Source organism: Lissotriton vulgaris, chromosome 4_1 (genome assembly GCF_964263255.1).
Source record: "Lissotriton vulgaris chromosome 4_1, aLisVul1.2, whole genome shotgun sequence".
Taxonomy (NCBI): Eukaryota; Metazoa; Chordata; class Amphibia; order Caudata; family Salamandridae; genus Lissotriton; species Lissotriton vulgaris.
In genome coordinates, this window is record NC_141691.1 from 201,688,526 (window position 1) to 201,714,205 (window position 25,680).

At 49.7% G+C, this 25,680-nt stretch overlaps 1 protein-coding gene across 2 annotated transcripts in view; it reads right to left on the reverse strand.

Annotated features, from left to right (window-relative positions):
• STAG2 (STAG2 cohesin complex component) overlaps positions 1 to 25,680 on the reverse strand; it is a 1,316,830-nt gene that overhangs the window by 324,773 nt on the left and 966,377 nt on the right. For both annotated transcript variants that reach the window (XM_086918500.1, XM_086918501.1), the window contains one exon: positions 21,407 to 21,546. In XM_086918500.1, coding sequence (XP_086774626.1) covers positions 21,407 to 21,546 — 140 coding nt within the window. The remainder of the gene's footprint in view (positions 1 to 21,406; positions 21,547 to 25,680) is intronic.

The following is a 25,680-nucleotide window of genomic DNA, read 5'->3' on the forward strand; positions in this document are numbered from 1 at the left end:
ACGTGGTGGTGGTCTCTGAGGAGGTATTTTTGGACCCTCTGCGATAGGAGTGCCGAAAGGAACCACGTGGATGTGTTGGATTTGGTCACTTCAGTGTTTTTGTTCATTTTTTCCAGTGAGGAATCTACCACCGGGCCAAAGAGGTGTGCTTTGTCAAAGGGTGTGTCCAGTATGGAAGTCTGAACCTCCGGTTTAAAACCGGAGATATGTAGCCAGGCGTGCCTTCTTAGAAGGACGCTGGTGTTTATAGCTCTAGCAACAGTGTCTGCAGCCATCTAGGGAGCACCTGTTTGCATTATTTGAAATGTGCTGTCCCTCCCTCACTAGGTCTTGCACTTTAGATTTATGTTCATTGGGCAGAAATTAGCACAAAGGCTCCATCTCGTCCCAATGTGCCCCGTCATACCTTGCGAGCAGTGCATGCGTGTTAGAGATGCGCCAGAAGTTTGCTGCCCGAGAGGCTAGCCTTTCCCCAGAAGCGACACAAAGCTTATATTCTTTATCTGGGGGTGGATCATCTCCTGTAGTTTGGGAGCTGTCCCTTTTACGTTTGCTGGACACCACTAGGGAGTCCAATGGTAATTGTCCCTTTATGTATGTTGGGTCAAATGGTGCTAGCTTGTACTTTTTATCTACCCTAGGGGTAAGGATACAGGCGATAACTGGGTCATTAAATAGGTCAATGACGTGCCTGATCATAACCTTGTGCATGGGGCGTGTGTGCTGCGAATGGTTTCAAAGAGGAAATCCTCTTCAAGGGATTCTTTGTGCAGCTATATACCGTGGTAGTTAGCAGCTCTACCCAGCAGTTCTATGTAACCTATGCTGTTGTTCGGTGGAGGGGGCTTGGGAGGGTACAGGTCAGGGTCATTTCCTGTGGGAGAGTCGGAATTATAATCGGCCAATGGGTCTGGGAGTAATGTTGCATTGTCCCCAGCCCCATCCCCTCCCATTCTCCTGATCTTCAGGTGTATGTGGAGTGCTCAGGCTAAATCATTAAAGATTGAGACTGAGGAGAAGGAGGAGATGGAAGGGGAGGAGGAGAAGGATTAGTCCCGGCATTCTTCCTCTTTAAAGGAATGTGGTACGTCTCCTCAGTGTCAGGTTTCCTTTTGAGGGTCACTTTTGTGATGAAATGTACAGTAGGTGGATGGATATACAACTGTCTCTGTTTCGGATCCGGTTTGATCGGTGGAGCATCGAAATGCTGTTCTTGAGATGTGAACCCCTGAAGTCCTCCCTAGTTGAACAGGGGGTGGGGGCCCTGTATAAATTAGGGAAATACTTATTAAATATGGTTTTATAAGCCCTGGTTCTTGAAAAGTGGCCGAGGCCATTTTCCCCACTGCAAACCCCATGGCCCATAGGTTAACATGGTAAGAAGTGATTGATTAATAAATAATGATAGGAGAGGACTAGCCGGGTCATTCAAAGACTTCCCAGAATGGTAGTACTAAATCCAACAATATTATATTGTTGAATTTCTCCTAAAGTGTACATACAATAAGTTATGAGACTTTCTTGTTTGTAAGTCGAAATTCAGCCTTTCAGTGGTCTGCCCTGATTGGTCAGAGTTAAGTGGATTAGCCAGGCTGTTGGGAGAGCAGTGTGCTGGTCTATAGGAATGCCAGGCCAGGAGGTGGCGTCGAAAACTATGCTCTTCAAAGGCAGAGAGGAGGCCTGGATTTCAGCTTCACTCTGACAATCTTGACCCAGAGTCAGGGCTAGGCTTAAGGAAGGTATGTGCAGATGGTAGGGGGAGAATCCATGGAAATAAAGCACCCCGGGGGGTGTGTTTAGCCAGCTCTTACTTACTTGCGGAAAAATCAGCCATTATGGATTTGGAAGAATGATGCACTCTTGGACAAACTAATGCCACACTCTACAGGATGTGGTCATAACTATGAGGAGTTGCCCTGCTCTCACTGGTCAGCAGTGACCTGGTGCTTGACCCAGAGAATTTTGAATAAGTATCCGAGAGGGGCAGAGCCCTCCAGATTTGCTGCTTTAAACTGAATGAAGCAAGAAGCGCTCTGCTGAAGATTTTTTGCCGTGCAAGGAACTCTACGGCCGGACCTATGAAGACTGCATCATCGGAAACTACAGCCCCGTGGATTACCTTGCTGCCAAAGGACTCAAGAGTGGAAACTCCATGCAAGCTACAGATTAACAGAGCTCACCTGGACAGCCCCACAAAGAATTCAAAGCCTGGAGTACCAGTGGATTTGTAAGGATTTTGTTCAAGTGGATTGCGGAAATGAAGTTTCACACTTTTAGTATTAAATCTGTTTATTGACAGGAAAAGACAGACACAAGCAAATATTCGTGCAATACATAACCAAGACAGTAATGTGACTCCAAGTAGCTCCTACCGAGAGCTGACAGTATCGCAAAATAGGTACAAAATTGCAGCTGGCTTACTGTTGCAACTGAAAGTTCTGTCCGGAAGGGCATATGAGTGTCCGAACATAAAATCAACAACCAAACCCTCTTCCCCTAACCCCACCGCCCCCCAAACTACCCACCCACCATCCCTGTTCCAGGTCCAATATCCTCCTGCTTTGCCGTACAGTCTAACTGGGCGGTTCCGAGTCTCCTCCCTGCGATAGTCTCAAAAGACGTAGATATTTGGGACAGGTCACTTCCCTAAATTCCTTAGCCAACAGAGCCAAGAAGGGCTGCCACAAATCTGGGTATTTGTCCCCTTCCCCTTTTGCAATCAAGGACAGCTTCTCCATCCCCAAAACGTTCCAGAGACGGTGTAACCAGCCCTGAAAGGTGGGAATGTGTGTGGTACGCCAATAGGCTAGGACATTCTGTCGCGCGGAATCCAGGGCTATGGCCATCAATCGGCCCCGGCGGGCACGCAGCGGGTAAGTAATGGAATTGGGTAGTCCCAACAACACATAGGCCGGGAAACTTGGGAGTGTCGTGTCAAAATGTGTGTCCACCTCGTCTAAGACGAGCTTTCAGTATTCCTGCAGGTGAGTACAGTCCCATAACAGGTGAACCAAGGATCCCCTCTCTCCACACCCACGCCAATAGGTCGCATCACGCGAGCGATCAATCTCATGAAGCCTCTCCAGGGTGTAGTACCAATACGTGGCGATTTTGGTAAAGGTGTCAGTCAGGCCCATGTGGTAGGCCGAGTGCAGAGCCAGATAACAGATGCCCTCCAATTCTTTATTGCTGAGCGTGCGTCCCAGGTCTCTCTCCCACCTCGCCCTCCCCGAGTGGTAGATGTGTGTGTATCTGCCTAACAACATGCGGTAGAGATCTGATAGGAACTTCCGATCCTCCTTTCCTCGATAACAGCCAATATTCGTTCGCGCTGAGTCTGCGGTCCGCCTCTCCTCGAAACTGTCCATGGAGTGCCCAGTGTCACACCTGAAGATATCCGAGCCGCTCCTCCTCTGGCATGTCATATTCCCGCCGGAAGGCATCAAAGGGAATGACTCCCTCCGCTGTATATAGGTGGAAAAGTACCCTGCATCCCGCCGGGCCCCAACGAGCGAAGGCCATTGTATCTTGGCCAAGGCTGAAGTCCGGGTTATTCAGAATGGGTGTCAGTGGCGATGGGAAGGATGTCAGCTCATGCGCAATGTTCACGAGATCCCACACTTCCAGCGGGGTCCTCTTAATATACGAGGCATAGAGGTTAGGGGGCCGGTGCTGCCGGCGCAGAAAGGGAACTTCTTGAAGCGTGCGGGCCGCCACTGCCTGGTCCTGAAAGAGCCAGTGCTTCTCAGACTCCCACTTGCTCCATTCCACCAATGTTCGCAGTTGCGCCGCTTGGTAATATAGCAACAAATCCGGTAACCCCAGACCTCCGCTCTCCGGAGGCAGCATTGCCAAACAGAGTTTCAGCCTTGGCCGTCGTCCGTTCCATATTGACTGAGCTAATTCAGATTGTGTCTGGCGAATCCAGCCCTCCGGGGGCTTCAGAGGGATGGCACGAGATATATTGAGGACCTGCGGTAAGATCGTCATTTTAATGGCCGCGACTTTGCCCAGCCAGGAAAGCAGGAGATGTCTCCATCTACCCAGTTCTGACCGGACCAACTGCCGGAGCCGAGCATAGTTAAGGCGGACCGTGCCCTGTAAAGTGGCCTCCAGCTGAATCCGGAGGTAAGGGATAGCCTCGGAGGCCCAGGGAAAGAGTCCCTGCAGGTGGGTGCGGGTGGGCGCCGCCAGGGAGAGGTCCAGCGCCACCGACTTGCTCAAGTTAATCTTGAAGCCTGACACCCTCAATACAAGCCGGCAGAGACTCTTGAGGGGGGAGGGGGGAGGGGGGAGGGGGGGGGGGGAATAGTGACAATAGGACATCGTCAGCATACAAACTTAGTGTGTTCAAAGGCCCCGATTTTAATCCCGCGAACTGAGGGGGCGAGTCTCATAGCCTGCGCCAACGGCTCCATGTAGAGAGCAAAGAGCAAGGGTGACAACGGGCACCCCTGTCTCGTACCCCGCTCAATGGAAAAGCGGGGAGAGGAGCAGCCGTTGACGCGTACTGTCACCGAAGGCCCCGAGTAACAGTTCAATATCCAAGTACGGAACCTGTCACCCAACCCGGCCCCCACCAGGACCTGCTCCAGATACGGCCAGTGGACTCGGTCGAACGCTTTCTCTGCGTCGATCGCGAGCATCATATACTCCCCTTTTGTCCTCGTGGCCTTCTCTATTAAGTGCGGCGCCCTCTTTGTATTGTCCACAGTTTGCCGCTCCGGGATGAATCCGGCCTGGTCCGGATCAATCAGCCCCGGCATTAGTGGGGCGAGTCTCGCGGCTAGTATGCTCGTATACAATTTCAGGTCTACATTCAGTAGCGAAATGGGCCGGTATGCACTTGGAGTGGTCTTTCCCTGGTTTGGGGATAACTGTGATGGTGGCGTCCAGTAGGTCTCGCGGAATCGCGCCCGGCTCCGAGAAAGAGTTAAAGAGGGTAGAAAGCAAAGGCGCTACCTGTGAGCAGAACGTCTTATAAAAATGGCTGTGAAGCCGTCAGGCCCCGGGGCCTTTCCAAGTTTAAGCTTGGAGATGGCCGAGATGACTTCTTCAGGTCTTATGCTGCGGTCCAAGAACTCAGCCTGGTCTGGTGTAAGCACCGGAAGCGGGGAAGATTCCAATAATGCCTCGCCCGCGGCAAGGTCTAGTGTGGCCCCGGTGTATAAGGCTGATAGCCAGAAACCGGTCCTTGGATGCTCGATTCCGGTCTGGGAATGACATGGCTTGGTAGTTCGGACTGGACTGTTCCCATGAGGCACAGGGTCAGAGCTGATTTGCATATAGCCAGTGTCTAACCCAGGGTGGTGTGGAGTGCAAAAAAACGATGGATTTAGGCCCAGATCCTTGTACTGGGGTGAATGTATGACATTGTTCTACATTCTGTCCATCAACTGTGTTTTTTGCAATTTTCACTCAGAGTGTGCTGGGTAAACTCAGACATGAGTCCCAGGCTCTCCACACCACTGGAATCAAGCTATCCAGGCTGATGAAGGCTGATAGCCAGAAACCAGTCCTTGGATGCTTGATTCCGGTCTGGGAAAGACATGGCTTGGTAGTTCGGACTGGACTGTTCCCATGAGGCACAGGGTCAGAGCTGATTTGCATGTTATGTTATGTTATGTTAAATTGCGTTTTTATAGCGCTCGGCTACTCTAAAAGAATGTCCCGGAGCTTTCCACAGGCAGCTCAAGTGTAGAACAACATAACAAGAAGAAGCAAACTCAAAAGAAAAAGAAACCCACCTAAACAGAAAGATTAAAAAGCCAGGTCTTCAGATTTTTCCTGAATTGAAGCAGATTGGGGGTACTGCGTAGTGCCAACGGGAGCGAATTCCACAGCTGGGAGGCCTTGAGGCTGAAAGAGCGCCCCCCAATGCGGGCCTTCCTCACACGCGGAACCACAGCAGTGAAGAGGGATTCAGAATGCAGTGAGCGGGCAGGGCGATAGAAAGCCAGTCTCTTCTGCAGATATCCCGCGCCTGAGCCAAACAGTGCTTTGTGCACCAGCGTCAGGGATTTAAACATAATCCGCTTCCGGATAGGCAACCAGTGGAGCGTCTGCAGCAGCCCAGAAGCTCGTGCTCACCTGTGCAGACGAAAAATCGCACGGGCTGCAGAGTTTTGTGCCACCTGCAAGCGCTGGACCAAGTAATCCGGGAGGCCTAAGAAAAGGGCATTGGCATAGTCTAGCCTGGATCCGATGAGCGCCTGCACCGTAATCCGCCTGTGCTCCGCAAATAATAAAGGAAGGAACTTGCAGAGCATTTTCAGAATGCCGAAACAGGTGCCGGACAGGCCGAGAACGTGCGCTCTCAATGAGAGCTTGTTATCCAGCTTAACACCAAGGTGCTTGGCAACCAAAGAGGATTTGGTTGCATATAGCCAGTGTCTAACCCAGGGTGGTGTGGAGTGCAAAAAAATGATGGATTTAGGCCCAGATCCTTGTACTGGGGTGAATGTATGACATTGCTCCACATTCTGTCCATCAACTGTGTTTTTTGCAATTTTCACCCGAGTGTGCTGGGTATACTCAGACTTGAGTCCCAGTGTCTCCACACCACTGGAGTCAAGCTATCCAGGCTGATGAAGGCTGATAGCCAGAAACCGGTCCTTGGATGCTTGATTCCGGTCTGGGAAAGACATGGCTTGGTAGTTCGGACTGGACTGTTCCCATGAGGCACAGGGTCAGAGCTGATTTGCATATAGCCAGTGTCTAACCCAGGGTGGTGTGGAGTGCAAAAAAACGATGGATTTAGGCCCAGATCCTTGTACTGGGGTGAATGTATGATATTGTTCTACATTCTGTCCATCAACTGTGTTTTTTTCAATTTTCACCCCGGTTTATAAGGAGGCATAGAAGTCGCTGAATACGGCTGCGATCTCCGCATCATCCGTTGCTAGACCTCCATCCTGTTTCCGAATTTCTTTTACTATGTGACGCTGTCTCGTTTCCCTAAGCGCCCAGCCCAGTAAAAAGCCGCATCTATCCCCCCCGGTATAGTACATATGTCGCACTCTCAGAGCAGCAAACTCCGCCCTATCCTGGTCTAGCGCAGTTGCCTCCAGATCCTGGAGGCACCTGTCCTTTAATGAATGCGTTCTAGCTCCTTAACCTTCTGTGTGAGATCATCCCTTTTATCCGCTCTAACTCTGTTCTCCGCCGTCAATATTGCTATGAACTCGCCCCGGAGAACTGCCTTAAGGGCTCCCCAATGTGTTGCCGGCGAGGTGTCGGAGATGCTATTGCGGTTCACGTAATCTTTGATCCTTTATTACTTTTTTCTCCACTATGTCTTTGCGGTGTAACAATGTGTCGCGCAATCTCCAGCAGCGAGTGGGACGAGTCACCGGAAGGTAAAGGAACGTCGCAGAAATCGGGGCATGGTCAGAGAGGGACGCGACCCCTATGTCAACAGAGGACGTCAAGGCTCGAAGGGAGGTGGAAGCTAAAAAGTAGTCCAGTCTCGCATAGGTGCGGTGTGCGTTTGAGAAGTATGAGTATGCTCTCGTACACGGGTGGAAATCGCGCCATAGGTCCACCATACCCAGCTCCCCCAGCCTAGCCAACCCCCCCACTAGAAAGGGTGCCTGCCTCCATGGTGCGCTGCACTGATCTGTCTAAGGTGTTATCTAGTACCAGGTTAAGATCCCCATCAATTAGGACATGTCTGTCTGTGGAGGCCGCCACTTCGCTTAGTGCTGAATGAAAGAACTTCTCCTGCCCCTCACTGGGGGCGTAGACACTGCAAATCGTGAATTCAGATTCCACCCCCCCCCCCCCCCCCTCCTAAGGAAAAGCGGTAGGATAGTAACCTCCCCTTAATCCCCGCTCCCTTCTGTAGGACCTGCCCTCTAAATGGCTGCGATACTAGTATCGCAACCCCAGCTGTTTTACTCAATGTTGACAAGAAAAATTGCTGTGGGAAGCTGCGTGCCTCCATCCTGGAGCAATCCTTCTGTAATAGATGTGTCTCCTGTAGAAGACATATGTCAGCCTTCTCGTGCTCTAGTCACGAGAGGACTGCCCTGCGTTTGACCGGATTATTGAGCCCCCTGACGTTCAGGGAGAGAATTTGCAGTTCAGAGGGGGGCATGACTTAACCCCAGCCGTGACTGCTCTATACTCCTGAGACCCACCATCGAAACGGCATCGCTTCTCAAAGGACGTCTACATTTGGGCCAGTGCCGCAACTTGTTGAGGCCTGCGACAAAGCTCTGGAGACTCGCCTTATCATCCCACATTGGACATTCTAGGACCTGGAACCCCACCCACCCCTCCCAACAGACCCCCTTCCAACAAACCAATACAACCAACTCCTCCCCACCCCCAGCAAAACGACTATGAAACCCCCCCCTCCCCAACATGAAGGATACAGGAAACAGTCTTGTCCATCATCTACTAATGTTGATTCACAGTGAAGAACAGTATTGGGGAAATGTGTCCGGATCCATCGCCTCCCCTGCCGCCACCGACCCGTCTCGTCCCTTCCCAGCCGCTCTTAGGAATGCCACAGAGAGTAGAGTCCAACGTTCAACCGCTGTCAGTTGCCGCCAGCTCCATCGCCGCCGTCTCCACCGTCGCTCGTTGACCCTCCTTGATCTCCCCCGTGGGCGGATGTCTCGACCTGCGCTTCCTCCGTTGCTGCTGCCACCACCCGGCGGTGTCCACCCCAGTTGCCCCCCGGGTAGGTGGCCCCTCCTCCTCCTTTGGTTCCTCGATGCCAAAGAGGCGGCACGCCTCCCGGAAGGACCTCAGTTGACAAACCTTATTGTCCCACTTAAACACCAGTCGGAAGGGGTGGCACCAGCTATATTTATTTATTTATTTGAAGTTTTATATAGCGCACAGTTACCCTCGGGCATCCCAGCGCTTGTCCAGATGCCAACAGTTAGCATATGAGATGTTGCGCCGTCTCAACTCCGCGGTGACCGGTCTGAAGGACCTATGTTTTTCAAGGGTGATGGCCGCCAAGTCCTGGTATAAGGACGGCGAGTGGTCACCAAAGGAGATAGTTCCCATCTGTCGAGCTATGCTTAGGATCTCCTCCTTGGTACGGAAGTCCTGTACGCAGACTAAAATATCAGCCGGCAGGGCTGAAGCGGACCTGAGCGGACCCGTCCGGTGAGCACTATCAATGCGTAAGGCGGAGTCCGCTGGCCTACCTAGGATGCCGTTTAAATAGGCCTTGCGTAAAGTGGAAAAGGTCCTCCGTGTCGGGAGTCTGTTTCACCCCCCGGATCCTGATGTTATGCCGCTGGGAGCGGTTTTCTAAATCCTCAACGTGGGACTGGAGGTCCACCTGCTGATCATGTATACGGATGATTTCCTGCTGCAAAGCCTCTATTTCAATATCGCGCCCATCGCCCTTGGTCTCCAAGTCAGCCACCCTTTCTCCTATGGCATCCGTGTCGCGGCGGACCTCTCTAATCTCCTCCTGCAATTCCTTCTTCAGAGCGTGAATTTCCTCCCGCAGACCACTGTAGAGGGATTCAAGAAAAGCCTTGGTGATGGGCTCCTCGGTACTCGATGTTCCAGAGGTAGGAGTGCTAGCGGCCATTTTGTCATCTTCTGCCCGCTGTCCCAACGTGGTGGGTTCCGCCCGCTTCCCCGCCGTGGTAGGGGTGAACAGGTCTTTAATGGTCCCATCTTTCCGGCCTCTTACTGTGGACATATCCCACGGGGGCCCGTCACCAGGCCGCGGCAGGTGCAATGTGGCGAGGTGGAGCTGGGCTTCAAGCACGTGAGGAAACCCGGTTCCTCACCTGAAAGCGAAGAGGCCACCGATTGCTCAGAGAACCCAACTGTGGGACCCACTGGTGTTCCTCCAGCCACCACGCGAACGGCAGGAAGGCGCCGACCCCCCCTCCTCTCACTCAGCAGGGACCTTGCCTCGCCGTCTGAACACGCACCATAGCTACCCGATCGTCGCTCCAGCCGCCAGTCCTGAAGTAGGCTGCACCGTCCCGGGTAATGCACCACCGTAGGCCTCTAGAGCGTGTCCGTTATGCCGGTGACCAAACACGTTTCCACAAGGTGCCCCACAGAGGGTGATCCCTCGCCCCGCCAGGCGCCCGACTCGCTATCCAAAATGGCGGCCGCCAACTCGCAGTCACTCTGGCCGCCCCAACCCCGCCGGCCAGTCCTCGGCGCCCGTGACAGACCCGCCGCCGCCACCAGGTGGTCTCTCTGTCCAGCCTAGGCTCCCAAAATCCAGCAGGGAGGGGTAGCGCCGTGCCGCTCTCTGGACGACCACCATGTCCGCACTCTGCTCCTCACCTCAGCGCGGGACCCCCTGGGTCCGATATCCGGGCGGTGGAGGGATGGCGCCCCGTCGGCGGGCCCCCCGCACAGGGCCCTACTGCCTCCTTCTCCTGCCAGCCCCAACAGTGGCCACCTCTTCTGCGACCTGTCCCCACTGACGGCGGTAGGTCCGCAGCAGCCCCCGGGCGACACCACCCTGGGGGCCTCACGCAGAAACAGCGCGGGCCGGACCCACCAGCGCACCAGCTCTCGTGTAGTACAGCCCCAGCCGAGGCGCTCTCAGGCCGGGTGCGCTCCGCTGCCAACCTTGGCCACGCCTCCTCGTCTCTGCACACCACCAGGCCGCTCTCGGGCCGAACCTTTTCTCGCGGCTGCAGGAGCCCCGAACGTTCCGCAAGGCTCTTCTCCGGCACCAGGCCCGTCAGGGCGGCAAGCGCTCTCTGGGTGAGCTCAAATACGGGGGATTAGGTGCCGTGGAAGTCGCTATGCTAGCGGCGGGAGCTCCGGGAAGCACGTCCACTCACACCGCCATCTTGGCCACGCCCCGAAGTTTCACACTTTTAAGGACCCTCTTGGAGATTCCAGAACCTTGGATTGTGTGTTAGATACTTTGGGACCCGCAAGCAGAAATCCAGGAAGGTGTTCTAACTGGACCCCGCTTACTGAAGGCAGCCCACTACAGTGGTGAGAATTCTTCAGTTATAAAGGTGTGTCCCTGATAGAGAAAACGAAATGATTTAAAGAGGCGCTGTTGGTTTCTAAGCACTAGAAAGTGACTAATCTTTAAAAATTCATATCTCTGGTTCCCTACAGTGGATTATTTTCGTTTTGGTGTCATTTAAAAGAGAAAAATATTACCTATTTTTATAAATTGGTATTGGATTTTTATTTTGTGTTGTGTCTTAATTATTTACTGAAATTGTGTTTTAGAATGCTTTACAAACCTGTTTTTGAAGTTAAGCCTGTCTGCTCTCAGCCACGTTACCAAGGGTTGAGCAAAGGAATAATTTTTTAAGACCTATGCGGAGTCCTATCTTGTTTTAGTGGCCTTATTGCCAGTGGCAGACCTACATTTGCCCCTATCAATAACCCACTTTCCAACAAGATGGAATCGGCACTTACGATTGTTTCGGTTCCGAACGTTTCAATGCCTATGGTTTTGGTGCCGAGGTTTTGGATCCTGATGATTTCGATATCAACAGTATTTTCGGTGTCGAAGGGGGTAAGCCGGAGCCTGGCTTCGACCCAGAAGGTTTTGGTTTGTGGGTGTGTTTCAGTTCCGAGCAAGAGGGCAGGGCATTGGAAGGAATATGCTACTTACCAGTATGCATCTGTTCTTGGCATGTAGGGCTGCTGACATTCATATCTGTGCATAGATCGCCGCCTAGTGTTGGGTCCGGATGATTGCACATTGTTGTCCTGGACGAGTCTTCGAAGTATCACGAGATAGGTGGCTCCTCCCTCGGACTACAGTGCGCATGGGCATCCTCTCCATCCCCAGATTGTTTTTCGCCATTGTGGCAGAGATAAGAGTATAGTACAGTAAGAGATGTCCATGCAAAGAATGAATGCTGCATCTGCGACAGGCACCGGGGAGGAGGGTGGGCGATATGAATGTCAGCAGCCCTACATGCAAAGAACAGATGCATACTGGTAAGTAGCATATTCCGTTCGAGGCATGTGGGCTGCTGAATTCATATCTGTGCATAGAATGTATAGCAGTATCTCCTTTAGCGGTGGCTACCTGTGTCAGCTGCAGCAGTCTCGAAAAGAGTTTTGAGAACAGCCTGTCCTACAGCAGCTTGCTGTTTAGAATGTACATCTACGCAATAGTGTTTTGTAAATGTATGCGTGGTTGACCATGTGGCTGCTGTGCAAATTTCGTGTAAAGGAATATTTCCTAGGAAAGCCATGGATGCCCCTAGCTTGCGTGTGGAATGCGCTCTAGGGGGGACGTTAAGGTGCGTTTTGCCTTTATATAACATATTTGTATGCACCTAACTGTCCATCTGGCTATACCTGATTTTGAAATAGGGTTACCCTTGTGTTGTGGTGAGAAGGCAACAAACAATTGTTTTGTCTTTCGAAATGTTTTGGTTCGGTCTACGTAAAATAGCAGAGCTCTTTTGACATCAAGGGAATGCAAGGCCCTCTCAGCTACTGTTTGTGGGTTCTGAAAGAACACTGGCAGTTCTATAGCTTGATTTATAGGGAAGTGGGATACCACCTTTGGCATGAACTTAGGGTTTGTTCTAAGAACTACTCTATTTGCATGTACCTGAATGAATGGCTCTTGAACAGTTAGGGCTTGCAGCTCACTAACTCTTCGAAGCGAAGTAATGGCAATAAGGAAAGCCACCTTCCAAGTAAGAAATTGTAGTTCGCATGAGTGCAGTGGCTCAAAGGGTGGTCCCATTAGTCTGGTTAAAACAATGTTTAGATTCCAGACTGGTGATGGTGGGTGTCTTGGAGGAATTACGCGTTTAAGTCCTTCCATAAACGCTTTAATTGCTGGCACCCTGAATAGTGAAAGGTGTGTGCCTGTTTTGCAAATATGCTGCTAACGCAGCTAGGTGTATTCTGATGGAAGAAAAAGCTAAATTGCATTGTTGGAGGTGCAATAGGTAGCAAATGATGTTTTGAGTGGAAGCATCAAGCGGGTTAATGCCATTGTTATTACAGTAAATGACGAAACGTTTCCACTTTGCTGCATAGTATGCTCTGGTAGTGGGTTTCCTTGCCTCTTTGATAATATTCATGCAGTCTGGAGGCAAGTTGAGGTACCCAAATTCTAGGATTTCAGGAGCCAGATCGCTAGGTTCAGCTGTGGGAGAAGACTGGGTGTTAGTCGCAGTCTTTGATGAGGCACCACTGATAGTTCTAGGAACGTTGTGTACCATGGTTGCCTCGCCCACGTGGGAACAACTAGGATTAGCGTCAGCGAATGTTGACGCATTTTGCGTGCCACCAGCGGTATTAGTGGAGCTGGGGAAAAAGCGTACGCAAATTTGCCTGACCAGTTCATCCATATCGCATTGCCTTGTGACTGCGGATGTGGGAACCTGGCGGCAAAGTACTGGCATTTTGCGTTTTCGCTTGTGGCAAACAGATCTATTTCCGATGTCCCCACTTCCGGAAGAATGGTTGGAGCACTTTGGGGTGAATTTCCCATTCGTGCATCTATTGGCTGTGCCTGCTGAGCAGGTCGGCTACTTGATTGTCCTTGCCTGGGAGGTGTTCTGCCATGAGAAAGATGTTCCTCTGAATGGCCCATTTCCACATTGCTTGAGCTAGGTGCGACAGCTGTGGTGAGTGTGTTCCTCCCTGTTTCTGAATGTAATACATAGCTGTCATGTTGTCCGTCCGGATCAACACAGCTTTGTTGCGTAAGTGTTTCGCGAAAGCTTTTAGGGCTAGAAAGATGGCCATCAATTCTAGGAGATTGATATGCATTTTCTTTTGCTGTATAGTCCAGAGTCCCTGCACTGTGTAGTGTAGGACATGGGCTCCTCATCCTAGTAGGGATGCATACGCTGTTAACACTATTTGTGGGACAGGCTCTTGGAACAGTCGACCTTTGCAAAGGTTTTGTGGATTCCACCAATGCAGAGAGTTGTATGTACGACTGGTCACCAACACTAGGTCTTTTAATTGCCCGTTAGCCTGGTTCCACTGCCTTGCTAGGCATTCTTGTAGCGGACGCATATGTAGTCTGGCGTGAGGGACGATGAATATGCACCAGGCCATCATGCCTATTAGCTACATAAACACTCGAGCTGGTAGTGAGTGTTGGGGTCTGAACTTTTGTATCAGCGTCTGTATTCCCAGGACCCGTGCTGTTTTGGGATATGCTTTTGTTGACAGTGTATCTATTGTCGCTCCCAGGGACTGTTGGACGTGGGAGGGTTGTAGGTGTGACTTTGGGTAGTTTAGTGAGAATCCTAAACTGTGCAGTAGGTGTATGGTCTTTGACATGTTGTCGGCGCATTGCTGGGCTGTTGGCGCGTGTATTAGCCAGTCGTCCAGATAAGGGTACACGTGTATGTGTTGCCTTCTGAGATGTGCTGCTACTGTAGCTAGACATTTTGTGAACACTATTGGAGCTGTTGTCACCCCAAATGGCAGGACCTTGAATTGGTAGTGTTGCCCTTGAATGGTGAACCTCAAATACTTTGTGTGCAGGGTGTATTGGTATATGAAAGTATGCATCTTTGAGGTCCAAAGTTGCTAGGAAGTCTCCCTGGCGAAGCAATGGTAAGACTTGCTGAAGAGTGAGCATGTGAAAATGCTCTGACAGAATGTAGAGGTTGAGGGGCCTGAGGTCCAATATTGGTCTGAGAGACCCGTCCTTCTTTGGAATTAGGAAGTATAGGGAGTATACTCCTGTCCCCTGATGTTGCAGTGGGACTGGTTCTATGGCCCCCTTTTGCAGCATACTGATGACCTCTTGCTGAAGTAACGTTATATGTTCTTGTGACATAGGACGTTGGACGGGTGGTATGTTGGGTGGAGTTGGTGAGCTCTAGGCAATAGCCATGTTGGATAATTTGCCTAACCCACTTGTCTGTGGTGATATTTAACCAGACTTGTTGAAATTGCTGTATTCTTCCCCCGACTGGTGTTATGTGGTCGGGGGGGGAGCGTCAAGAAGTCACTGCTTTGTGTTAGTAGAGGATCTATTTGCATTGCCTCCACGACCTCTGCCTTTGGTATTGTTTCCCCTATAACCACCCCTGCTGGTGTTCTTGTTATATGTGGATTGTGTGTTAGTTTTGTAGTTTGAGGATTGCTGTGATGCTCCTCGCGCTCCTCCTCTATAATTGGAGCGACGAAAGGAGCCACGGTGTTCTTGGGACTGAAGTGCTCCCATAGATTTTGCTGTTTCTGCATCCTTTTTCATTTTGTCCAGAATGGAATCAACAGCTGGACCAAATAAAAAGTCTGGGTTAATTGGCTGATTAGGAATTGTGGACTGGACTTCATTCTTGAAGCCTGAAATACGAAGCCATGCGTGTCGCCTTATTAGCACGCTGGTATTAATGGATCTGGCAGCTGTGTCTGCCGCGTCTAGTGCACACTTGATGGATGCATTGGTGATGTGCTTTCCCTCTTGTATGAGTTCATCAGCCTGCTGTTTGTAGGGATCAGGCAAGTGTTGGAGAATTTCTTCCAAACTGTCGTAGTGCGCCCTATCATATCTGGCCAGCAAGGCCTGTATATTGGCTATTCTCCAGGAGTTTGCTGCCTGAGCCGCCACTCTTTTGCCTGATGCCTCAAATATTTTAGATTCCTTGTCTGGAGGTGCAGCCTCACCAGTAGTTTGTGAGTTTGCACGCTTACGTGTGTTTGACACCACTAAGGAATCTAGGGGTAGCTGTCCTTTGATGTATGTAGGATCTATAGATGCAGCTCTGTATTTTTTTTCTATTCTAGGGTTTTTTAACCCGGGCTCCTCAAAAATATCACCTGCGTGTTTTAACACCCCTTTTAGCATAGGGAGTGCTTTAACGTGTCTTTCCGATGTTGTGAGTGTATCAAAGAGGAAGTCTTCCTCAATAGCATCAGAGTGCATCTCTACATTGTGGTAGTTTGCTGCTCTATCTAACAGAGAATTACATGCAACTGTATCCTCTGTGGGTGATGGCTTAGTAGGGTATACTGTAGGGTCTGTAATGGGCAGAATCCCTTCTTTGTCTGGTTCCCCTCCTGTACCCATGGCTGTGTGTCTGGCTCTGTATTTGGGTTTTGTGGATAAACAAAACCTACATCTGCGTCCTGATCTTCATCAGGGTTGTAGTCAGAGCGTGTTGGTGAGGTTGGGGTATAAGGAGTAGTAGGCATAGCAGGAGTGATGGTCAAAGAGGATAGGAGAGGTAGCACAGTCTCTTTTCTTCTTTAGGGGGATCCTGTAAGAGTCTTCAGTTGGTAGAGACCTTTTCTTTTTAGTATAGACAGTCACTTTACAGTTTTTGGATCAATGTAGATTTTTGACTGGTTGTCTGTGGAGGGATCTGGGTGAAGAAGCTCCTCTTCCACAGTTGTTGGTTTTGAAGGTCCAACCTTTGTTCTTTGTTTTTTCGGGTCGATGATTTTTGGTATTTCGACCGTTTTAGGTGGTTGTATTGTTTTCGGTTGTTTTTCAACAGGTTTTGCTGGTTGAACGTCCTTTGGTGGCTTGACAATTTTTTTCAGATTGAGCGGTGTTGTCGGTTCGATAGTCTCTTTTTGTTGTTTTGGAGCCTGCTGTTTTGGGTCGACGCCCTTTTTCGGGTCGATGGTCTTTGGCTCGACCGATTTCTTTTCGTCCACCTCGACTCGACTGCTTTTGTCTTTGATGTCGGCTCGACGGTTTTTGGTTTCAAGGGTACTGTGGCTTTCGGTCGACGCCTTTAGGCTTCGATACCTTTGGTTCGACGTAATTCGGTCCGAAGACCGTATTGTCAACAAGTTTCGGTCTCGATGGAACCGATGTTGTGTGACGTGTCTCAATGGGCTCTTTCTAAATGGCAGGGCCGTAGAACGAGGATGATGGTCTTGGCAAAGGCCTGCTGGCGATGCCTTGACCTGAGTCTCTGATAGAGGTGTAGTGTCTATATGGGGCGGTGTACTCACGGTTCGCCTCTCGCCGTCCTCTTCAACTGCTACGATGTCCTGATCATAGTCTTCGAGATCGACGATTAGTTCTCCCTCATCAGGGTAATATTCGGAGTCGAGCTCCGAGTGATGTCCGTCGTCTCGGTCTGAGTCTTCGGCGCTCGCTAGATCTTCTTCTTCCCCGAAGATGTTATGTTATCGGGCTTCCGCACCGACCGTTGCATTTCTTGCCTCGCCGCCCGTCGATTCCGAATAGTCTTTTTAGATCTGAACTGGGCACAGGCCAGGCAACTATCTTCGTTGTGAACCGAAGATAGGCAATTGTTGCACACCGGATGCTTGTCTGTGTGCGGGAACTTAGAGTTGCACTGAGGGCAGTACTTGAACGTACTTCGTTCCATCGACGGTCGGTCCACGTGGTGTCGAGAAGGCCTCACGCCCGATTCGACGACTGGAGTGCAACGGAGTTGTAAAAAGTGTATCGGCACCGAGCGCTTAACAATACCGACGGTATCCGAAGGCCTTTTGGCCTTTTAAGAAGTTTTCTTGATTCCGAACTTTGAGAGTTGGAAAAGACATCCGAACCCAATGGAGGAGAAAAACAATCTGGGGATGGAGAGGATGCCCATGCGCTCTGTAGTCCGAGGGATGAGCCACCTATCTCGTGATACTTCGAAGCCTCTTCCAGGACAACAATGTGCAATCATCCGGACCCAACACTAGGCGGCGATCTATGCAGATATGAATTCAGCAGCCCACATGCCTTTAACACATGTTCTCAGTGCCGACCGTGGCCCAGAGACAGGGGTTGGACCGGAGCCGCCTTCTAGGATCTAGGTGGACTTTGGTGCAAGGGAGGATCTGTACTCATGGTACGCTGGTCTTGCGGGATTTGGTCATCCCTCTCAGAGTCTTAGTCGGAGATGGGATTCTGTTCTTCGGCTCCCATGGTGTCTCCGGCTTCTTGTTCCGAATCCTCTCCAACGTGGTCCGGAACGGAACTTGCGTGTTGGCTCTGCATGTCGTAAAGTCTAGCCCACCGGTCGCGAAGCGTCATCTTGAAGAAGAAACCTTTGCACGCATCACAGTCCTGTTCTCTGTGCTCCGGAGACAAGCATAGGATGTACACATCGTGCGAGTCTGTGCGTGGAAACTTCGCAAGGCACCGAGGGCTGAATCTGAATGGAGTCCATTTCATCGAATGAGGCGGACCGAAGCGAGTAGGCCAGACGGCCTTCAACAAGCTTCCCGAATGAAAAACGTTATTTTTAGAAGTAAATATGATACAAAGAGAATGGGATACGCAATTGAAAACAATACCGTCGAAGGTGAGTGTCTTGCGCACCGAGGGAAACCGCAGAAACGGTGTTGAACCTCAGCGCAGCAATTCACATCAGAACCCGATGGAGGGAAAAACAATCTACAATGGATTTGATGCCCATGCGTACTTTCACCGAAAGGAGGAGTCATCTACCTCGGGACTGGAAAAGACTGTCTGGAAAAAAAAACTGCAAACATCCGGACCCAACGCTAGATGACAAAAGTATGCAAAGCATGTGATCTACAGCTCACATGACTCGAACAGGTGTTCCTTATCAAAGGGTGCGTTAAGAATGGTTTGCTGAACTTCTCGTTTAAAACCAGAAATTCTTTTTTAGCAAAATGCCAGTATGATTGCTCTAGCTGCAGTATCTGCAACATCTAATAAGTTTACCTTACTGTACTATTTCCTGCCCCCTCTTTTTTTGTTCTTCTGAGATATGTTGCAATAATTCTTCCATATAATCCCAGTGAGCTCTATCTTATCTGGACAACAGACCTTGCTTATTAGCTATATGCCAATGATAGGCTGATTGTGCAGCTACTCTCTTCCCCGACGCATTTATTCGTTTGGATTCTTTATCTGGAGTTGGTGCCTCTCCTGATGTTTGTGAGTTTGCCCCTTACGGGAATTAGAGACCTCCAAAGAATCCAAAGGCAACTGACCGCTAATGAAAACTGGGTCAGATGGTACGGGTTTATCTTTTTTGTCCACCCTTGTTGTTAGTATGCATGCTCTAACTGGGCCTCTAAAAATATAATTTGTGTCTCTCTTTACCCGTTTCAACATAGGCATACATAGGCAACATTTGTTTTTTTTTGTGCGTTTCTCTGAGGTTTTGAATAGGAAATCCTCTTCTAGGGCTTCTTTGTGTAAGGGTATTCCATGATAATTGGCTGCACTAGCAATCAACTCCTGATATACAGTATTATCGTCAGGAGGGGAAGGTTTTCCTGGGTATAGATCAGGATCTGTGTCTTGAGGTGGATCTACATTATAGTCATATCATGGATCAGTTGGTGGCTGATTATAATCGTCATCCTCTTCAAAATCAGAATTTGTTTTAGGAGAACCTGAAGGTGTTATGTGTAGAGGATCTATATCTGAAATTAATGGGAATTGGTGAAAAAGGTGGAGGGGGTTTGAGGGATGTTAATAGAGCTGGTAGCCATGTCCTTTTTCTTCAGAGTGATTTTGTATTCAGTGTCTGCCTTCCCTTTTAAAGGTATTACTGGTTTAGCTGCTATGTGACCAGTATCAGGATTTATATGTTTTGTATTTTTTTATTGAAGTTTTGGATGAGCATGTACAATGTACAGGGATAGCATCAATGAGCATGTACAAATCAAAAAACAATACAACAGGTGGCAAAAGGCATACATAGTAAATAAGTGTCATGCAATTGCATCTGCGATGGACAATAGATTTTATGCTTGTTATTATATACATCTTAGAGTTAACGTACATTATCTGGGGGCTCATCTGTTAATACATTCTGTAGATATTGTAATAATTGGTTCCCATATATCAGCGGGTCGAGATGATGAGGAGAGTTCTCTGCATAAATTATATGAATCTTCTTTTGTTTGGGATACAGCTTCTCTTTAATTTTTTCAAAAATCGGCTCTGGTGGTTTTAAGGGAGCATCTTTTTGTGTCAAAATTGTCGGTGCAGGCTAGATTTGTCGTTTTTCTCTTTTGGTCCAGAATGTTTTGCAACCTAAGAGGTATCATCTCGGCTCGAGCCGGAAGGCTGTATTATCAGTTTTGGTGCCGAGCCAGAGGGCAGGGCGTTAGAAGTAGTCTCTCTGTTCCAACCATGGCCAACAGGCCCAGAAGCCTTTTGTTTGGTGGAAGGGATTTCAGGAGTCAAAGGGGCTTTATTACTCACAGCACCCAATACCACTGTAACTTCTTCAGACTCCAACTCAATCTCCTGATCAGAATCAGATTCTTGAATAGAGAAGACCTCCTCCTCTTACGCTGCTGAAGCCTCCATTTCTTCCTGCTCGGTATCTTCTGCGAAGATGTCCGGGGTGTGTTTGATCTTTTGCCGCTTCATGTCCCTTCGTCTAGCCCAACTGTCCCGCAAAGTATTTTGATCAGAGCTATCGACAAGCGTCACAGTCTTCTTCCTTGTGCTACGGTGAGAGACATGTTACAGACTTTATGCAGGTAGCTGTGCAAATACTTGAAGTGGCACTGAGGACAGAATTGAAATGGAGTCTGTTCCATCGGCAGAAGACTGGATACTACAGAGTGTAAGTCGACCATACCGGCTAGGCCCAAAGGCCGCCAATGATGTCTTCTATACGCGGAGAATGGTGAGACACATACGAAACAATACCGACGAGGGTACAGCTGGTTGTGCACCGAGGGGATCATAAAGAATGGTTTCGAACCGGAGCTCCTCAAACCACGTCCGAACCCAATGGCGGAAAAAAAACCCAGTAACAATGTAGTCGATGTTCATGCGCACGATCACCGAAAGAAGGAGTCACCTTACCTCGTGACTGGAAAAGACTTCTTCGAAGAAAACCAACTTGCAAACATCCGGACCCAAAACTAGATGTCAAGGGTAAGCAAAGCATGTGTACCTACAGCACACGTCTCAAACAATAAGTACTGATGACAGGGAGATATGGACGGTGCTGCATTTAATAGATCTGTGTTGTCCTATTAAGAGGGTTAAAATTGTAGCCTCAACTGTGCCATATAATGCCTGAAAGGATCCGACGTTAGTGGACATTTGTTTTCCGGAACCAGAAGTGTTGTCTTGAGGAATATTGACATATGAGGGACATGCCTGAAAAGTATTCATCATAAAGGATACCAGTATGCTGGACTTTCAGTACAGTATGTTAGTCTAGATTATCTTTGCTTGTGAAAAAAGCATGGACAGCAGGGGACACACACACACACACACACACACACACTTCTCATACAAATTACATCTGTGTTTGCAGGGATATTAAATAGATTGCGATGAACCGTTTATTTTAACTTCCAATTGTATAGAACTTCTTGAAAATGTTAACCATTTACTATACAAACTGAATTAACTGTTGCTATTTTTAAGACCATTCATTGGGAATATATGCCTTATAACCCAAGAAGCAGTTTTAAAAAGCACAAAATGAAATAGACAAAAATAACCTACAACCAAAAGCTTAGTATTCAGGTGTTAAAGCAACTTGATTCTACAGCAGAAGAAAACAAACCTTACCCTCATATACTGCTTAAAAATATCTGCTGCTGTATTCATTTCCACTACATTATATACAATGAGTTTACAAAACGCAGCAAGCAAATTTCTTCTTTTGTGCAAAGCTTCAATTTTACTGGCTTCATCGTCCTGTTGTCCATCTGAAAATATTAATAGAAGAAAGTCAAAACATAGGTCATATTTTAACTAATGGATGACAGGTCAATTAAGAATTAGCAAATGCTTTTATTTCAATGTGGCACAGCCACTGCTAGATAATACATAAATAAAGCAGTGCAGATTTTCATCCTTATCCTGATTCACAACTTGAGCTGCTCTAAGACAAAGACACTTTCCACCAAGTAACCAATTTAAAGACCATCTATGAATAAGTGAAAGCCAGGACATCAACAAAGTAAGAGTGCATAGGATGAGGGTTTCTGGACTGTAGATAAAATGTCAACATATTGCAATAAATAACCCATTTTGACAGATGCCCACTTTAACCATTTCTATGCACCCTGAGTAAAAGATCAAGGTGGAACCACAACACTGCACCACTCTGCACCTGATGCCCATAGCCCGAGTTAATCACTTAGCCCGAGATCTTTCCCTGGTGATCCTGACCTCATCTGCACTGGTGGTCGATGTCTCTAAAACCCCTCCTCAAAGCCTGCAGCCTCGGTTAGAAGTGTCCTCTCGACAGGACCCAGCTAAGGAATCCAGACACCAAAAGGCACCCCCGCATCCTCCACCCCACCCTTTGGGGAGCCCAACTTACCTGTCCAGCTGTTGGTCACCTTCATCCAGCCTCCTGGTCAAAGACTGTAGCATTTCTTCACGACCAATTTCCTTCTTTGGGAGCCCGATGCCTACATTGTACCCTGCCGCCCGAGTGACTATGGTATGAGAGAGATTGGTTCTTAATTGTGGCCCCCTTTGTGCTTACCTTTGACCGGTCCTAGGATGCTTGATTCAGGTCCCATGCTCTCCACACCACTGGAGTCAAGCTATCCTGGCTGAAGACGGCTGATAGCTAGAAACCGGTCCTAGGATGCTTGATTCCGGTCCAGGAAAGACATGGCGTAGCAGTTCGTGCTGGACTGTTCCCATGAGGCACAGGGTCAAGGCTGATTTGCATATGGCCATGTCTGAACTGGGGTGGTGTGGAGTGCAAAAAAACGATGGATTTAGGCCCAGATCTCTGTACTGGGGTGAATGTATGACATTGTTCTGCATTCTGTCCAACTGTTGTTTTTACCTTTGATCCCTGAACTAGAAAATGCAGGTACATACCAGTGACTGGTGCTCTTCCGAGTACCCCCATCGCCATGGTACTACATTGGGCCCATTGCACAAGTTACTACTTGTGTAACGATATATCTGTAAGAGGCATTAGTTAGTGATAAATTCCTTACCTTAGAATATCCCCAGGTGTCAGACTGGATCCGGCAATTTTGCGTAGAAGTACCCTTGCGCGTCGGTAGGCGTCGTCTGCGGCTCCGCGTCAGTCGTTGGAGTACTTAGACGCCGCCTCCGCGTGCTGACGTCAGTTCTTAGACAAAGCTTTTCCGCGCCAGAAACGCAGAGCTATGCTAAAAACCAACACTGGTGCCATTGAAACTAGGGCCCTGAAAGAGGATGACCTTAACCCTAGATATCGGTTCGCAAAACGGGGAGGATGGGTGGGTCGGTAAGGAATCAATCACTTACTAATGTCTCTTACAGATATATCGTTACACAAGTAGTAACTTGTGCATCTGAAAGAGACACGTTAGTGATAGATTCCTTACCTTAGAATAGATACCCCAGCAATATCAACCCCAGTGGTGGGTCTGCGAATCAATAATCACACCAGAAAGTCCTGGAGGACGGAACGTCCAAAGAAGCCATCCCTCCCGACTTGGCTGTCCAGGCAGTAGTGTCTTGCGAACGTGTGCAGCGAGGCCCACGTAGCTGCCTGACATATGCCCTGCAAGGGGACTCCTCGGCCCAGGGCAGTAGTAGTCGCCGTGGCCAGAGTGGAATGGGCCCTCAGCCCATCAGGAGGTTCCTTTTCAGCTAAGGAGTAGCACGCTTGGATGCACAACACGATCCACCGAGAGATGGTCCGTTTGTGCACCGCCCGTCCCTTCTTAGCACCCACGTAACCAACAAAGAGTTGGTCATCCACCCGGAACTGGCTTGCGCGATCCAAATAGAATGAAAGCGCACGTTTTGGGTCCAGACGATGGAGCCGCTCTTCCTCCTTTGAGGTATGTGGAGGCGGAAAGAAGTTGGGCATGGTGATAGACTGCCCGATGTGGAAGGCTGTGACTACCTTAGGCAGGAAAGAGGGTTTTGTTCGCAACACAACCTTGTCCGGAAGGACAGAAAGGAAAGGAGGTTTAGAAGATAGAGCCTGGAGCTCACTCACTCTCCTGGCAGAGGTGATGGCAACCAGGAAAGCAGTCTTCAGAGTAAGAAGGCGGACAGGACAGTTGTGAAGTGGCTCAAAGGGAGCGCACATCAGAAAAGTAAGAACCAGGTTCAAGTCCCACTGCGGCATCACAAAGGGAACAGGTGGAAACTTTTGTGTGATGCCTTTCATTAATCGATTAACAACAGGGGACTTGAACAAAGAAGGTTGATCAGGCAACCTTAGAAAGGCTGAAAGGGTAGAAAGGTAGCCCTTGATAGTGCCCAGAGCAGAGCCCTGCTGGACAAGAGAAAGAAGGAAGAGAAGAACCTCAGAAAGAGGGGAATTGAGGGGATCCACAGCCTTTGCTGTGCACCATGCCACAAATCTGTTCCACCTGCAGGCATATACCGACTTTGTGGAGGGACGCCTGGCCAGAATGATGTTACAGACTTCAGGAGGCAAGTCAAATGGCCTCAACTGTCTACGCTCAATCTCCAAGCATGGAGATGGAGACTGGACAGGTTCGGGTGGAGGACCGTCCCCTACTGCTGTGACAGAAGGTCCTTCTGAAGAGGCAGACGAACCTGGGTATCTACTGACATACTGAGTAGCTCGGGATACCAGTACCTTCGTGCCCAGTCCGGAGCCACAAGGATGACTTGTGCTCGGTCGCGCTTGATCTTCTTCAGCACTCTGGGCAGAAGAGGTATAGGCGGAAAGGCGTACAACAGACCCCAATTCCACTCGTGACGAAAAGAGTCTTCGAGCGAGTGCCGCCTTGGAAATTCCAACGTGCAGAACTGATGACATTGCGCGTTCTCTTCTGTGGCGAATAGATCTAACCAAGGCTCTCCCCACTGCTGAAAGAGGCCTTGCGCCACGTCCGAGTTCAGACGCCATTTGTGATCCATCATGCACCGGCGGCTGAGTTCGTCCGCCCTGGCATTCAGAGAACCTGCCAGGTGTTGAACCACCAGGGTCACACCCTGATATTCCAGCCACTGCCAAAGGCACAGAGCCTCCTGGCAGAGGGTCTACAGCCCCACCCCGCTGTGTTTGTTGCAGAACCACATGGCTGTGGTGTTGTCCGTGAACACCTGCACTACACTCCCCCGGACAGAGGGGAGGAATGCCTTCAGTGCTAGACAAATTGCCTGCAGCTCCAAAAGGTTGATATGGAGCCGGGACTCCGCCGGAGACCAGAGGCCTCTGATCTCCGCCTCTCCCATGTGGCCTCCCCAGCCCTGGAGGGACGCGTCCGTCACAACTACGTGCTCCGGTTGGGGAAGGGAGAGGTATCTGCCTCTGACCCAATCGCGGTGCGTGAGCCACCACTGCAGCTGTCTCGCAGTCCCCTCCGAGATTAGGACATGGTCGTACAGGTTGCCCTGATGCTGGGCCCACTGAAACTTCAGGTCCCACTGCAGAGCCCGCATCTGCCAACGGGCGTGATGCACCAGAAGGATGCAGGAAGCCATCAGCCCCAGAAGCCGCAGCGTCAACCTGACCAAAACTCGGGATAAAGGCTGAAAGATTGGAATCAGAGCCATTATATCCCGAACCCGCTGTTCGGGTGGGTAAACCCGAAACTGCGCAGAGTCGAGAACCGCTCCGATAAAAAGGAGCTTCTGAGAGGGACACAGGTGTGACTTCGGCACATTGATGGAGTACCCCAGCTGGTGCAAGAGGTCTGCCGTCGTCTGGAGGTGGCTGACGACTGTCTCTCTGTAAAATGGATTCCATGTACCTTAGGTGCATATACCAATTGGTACTGGGCCACCTTATCAGACCCTGTAACTCAGGGCATAGGTGCACCCAGGGCCTACCAGGGGCTGCAGCATGTATTATGACACCCCTGGCTGGCCATCTAAATCTGACACAACTGGCTGCACGA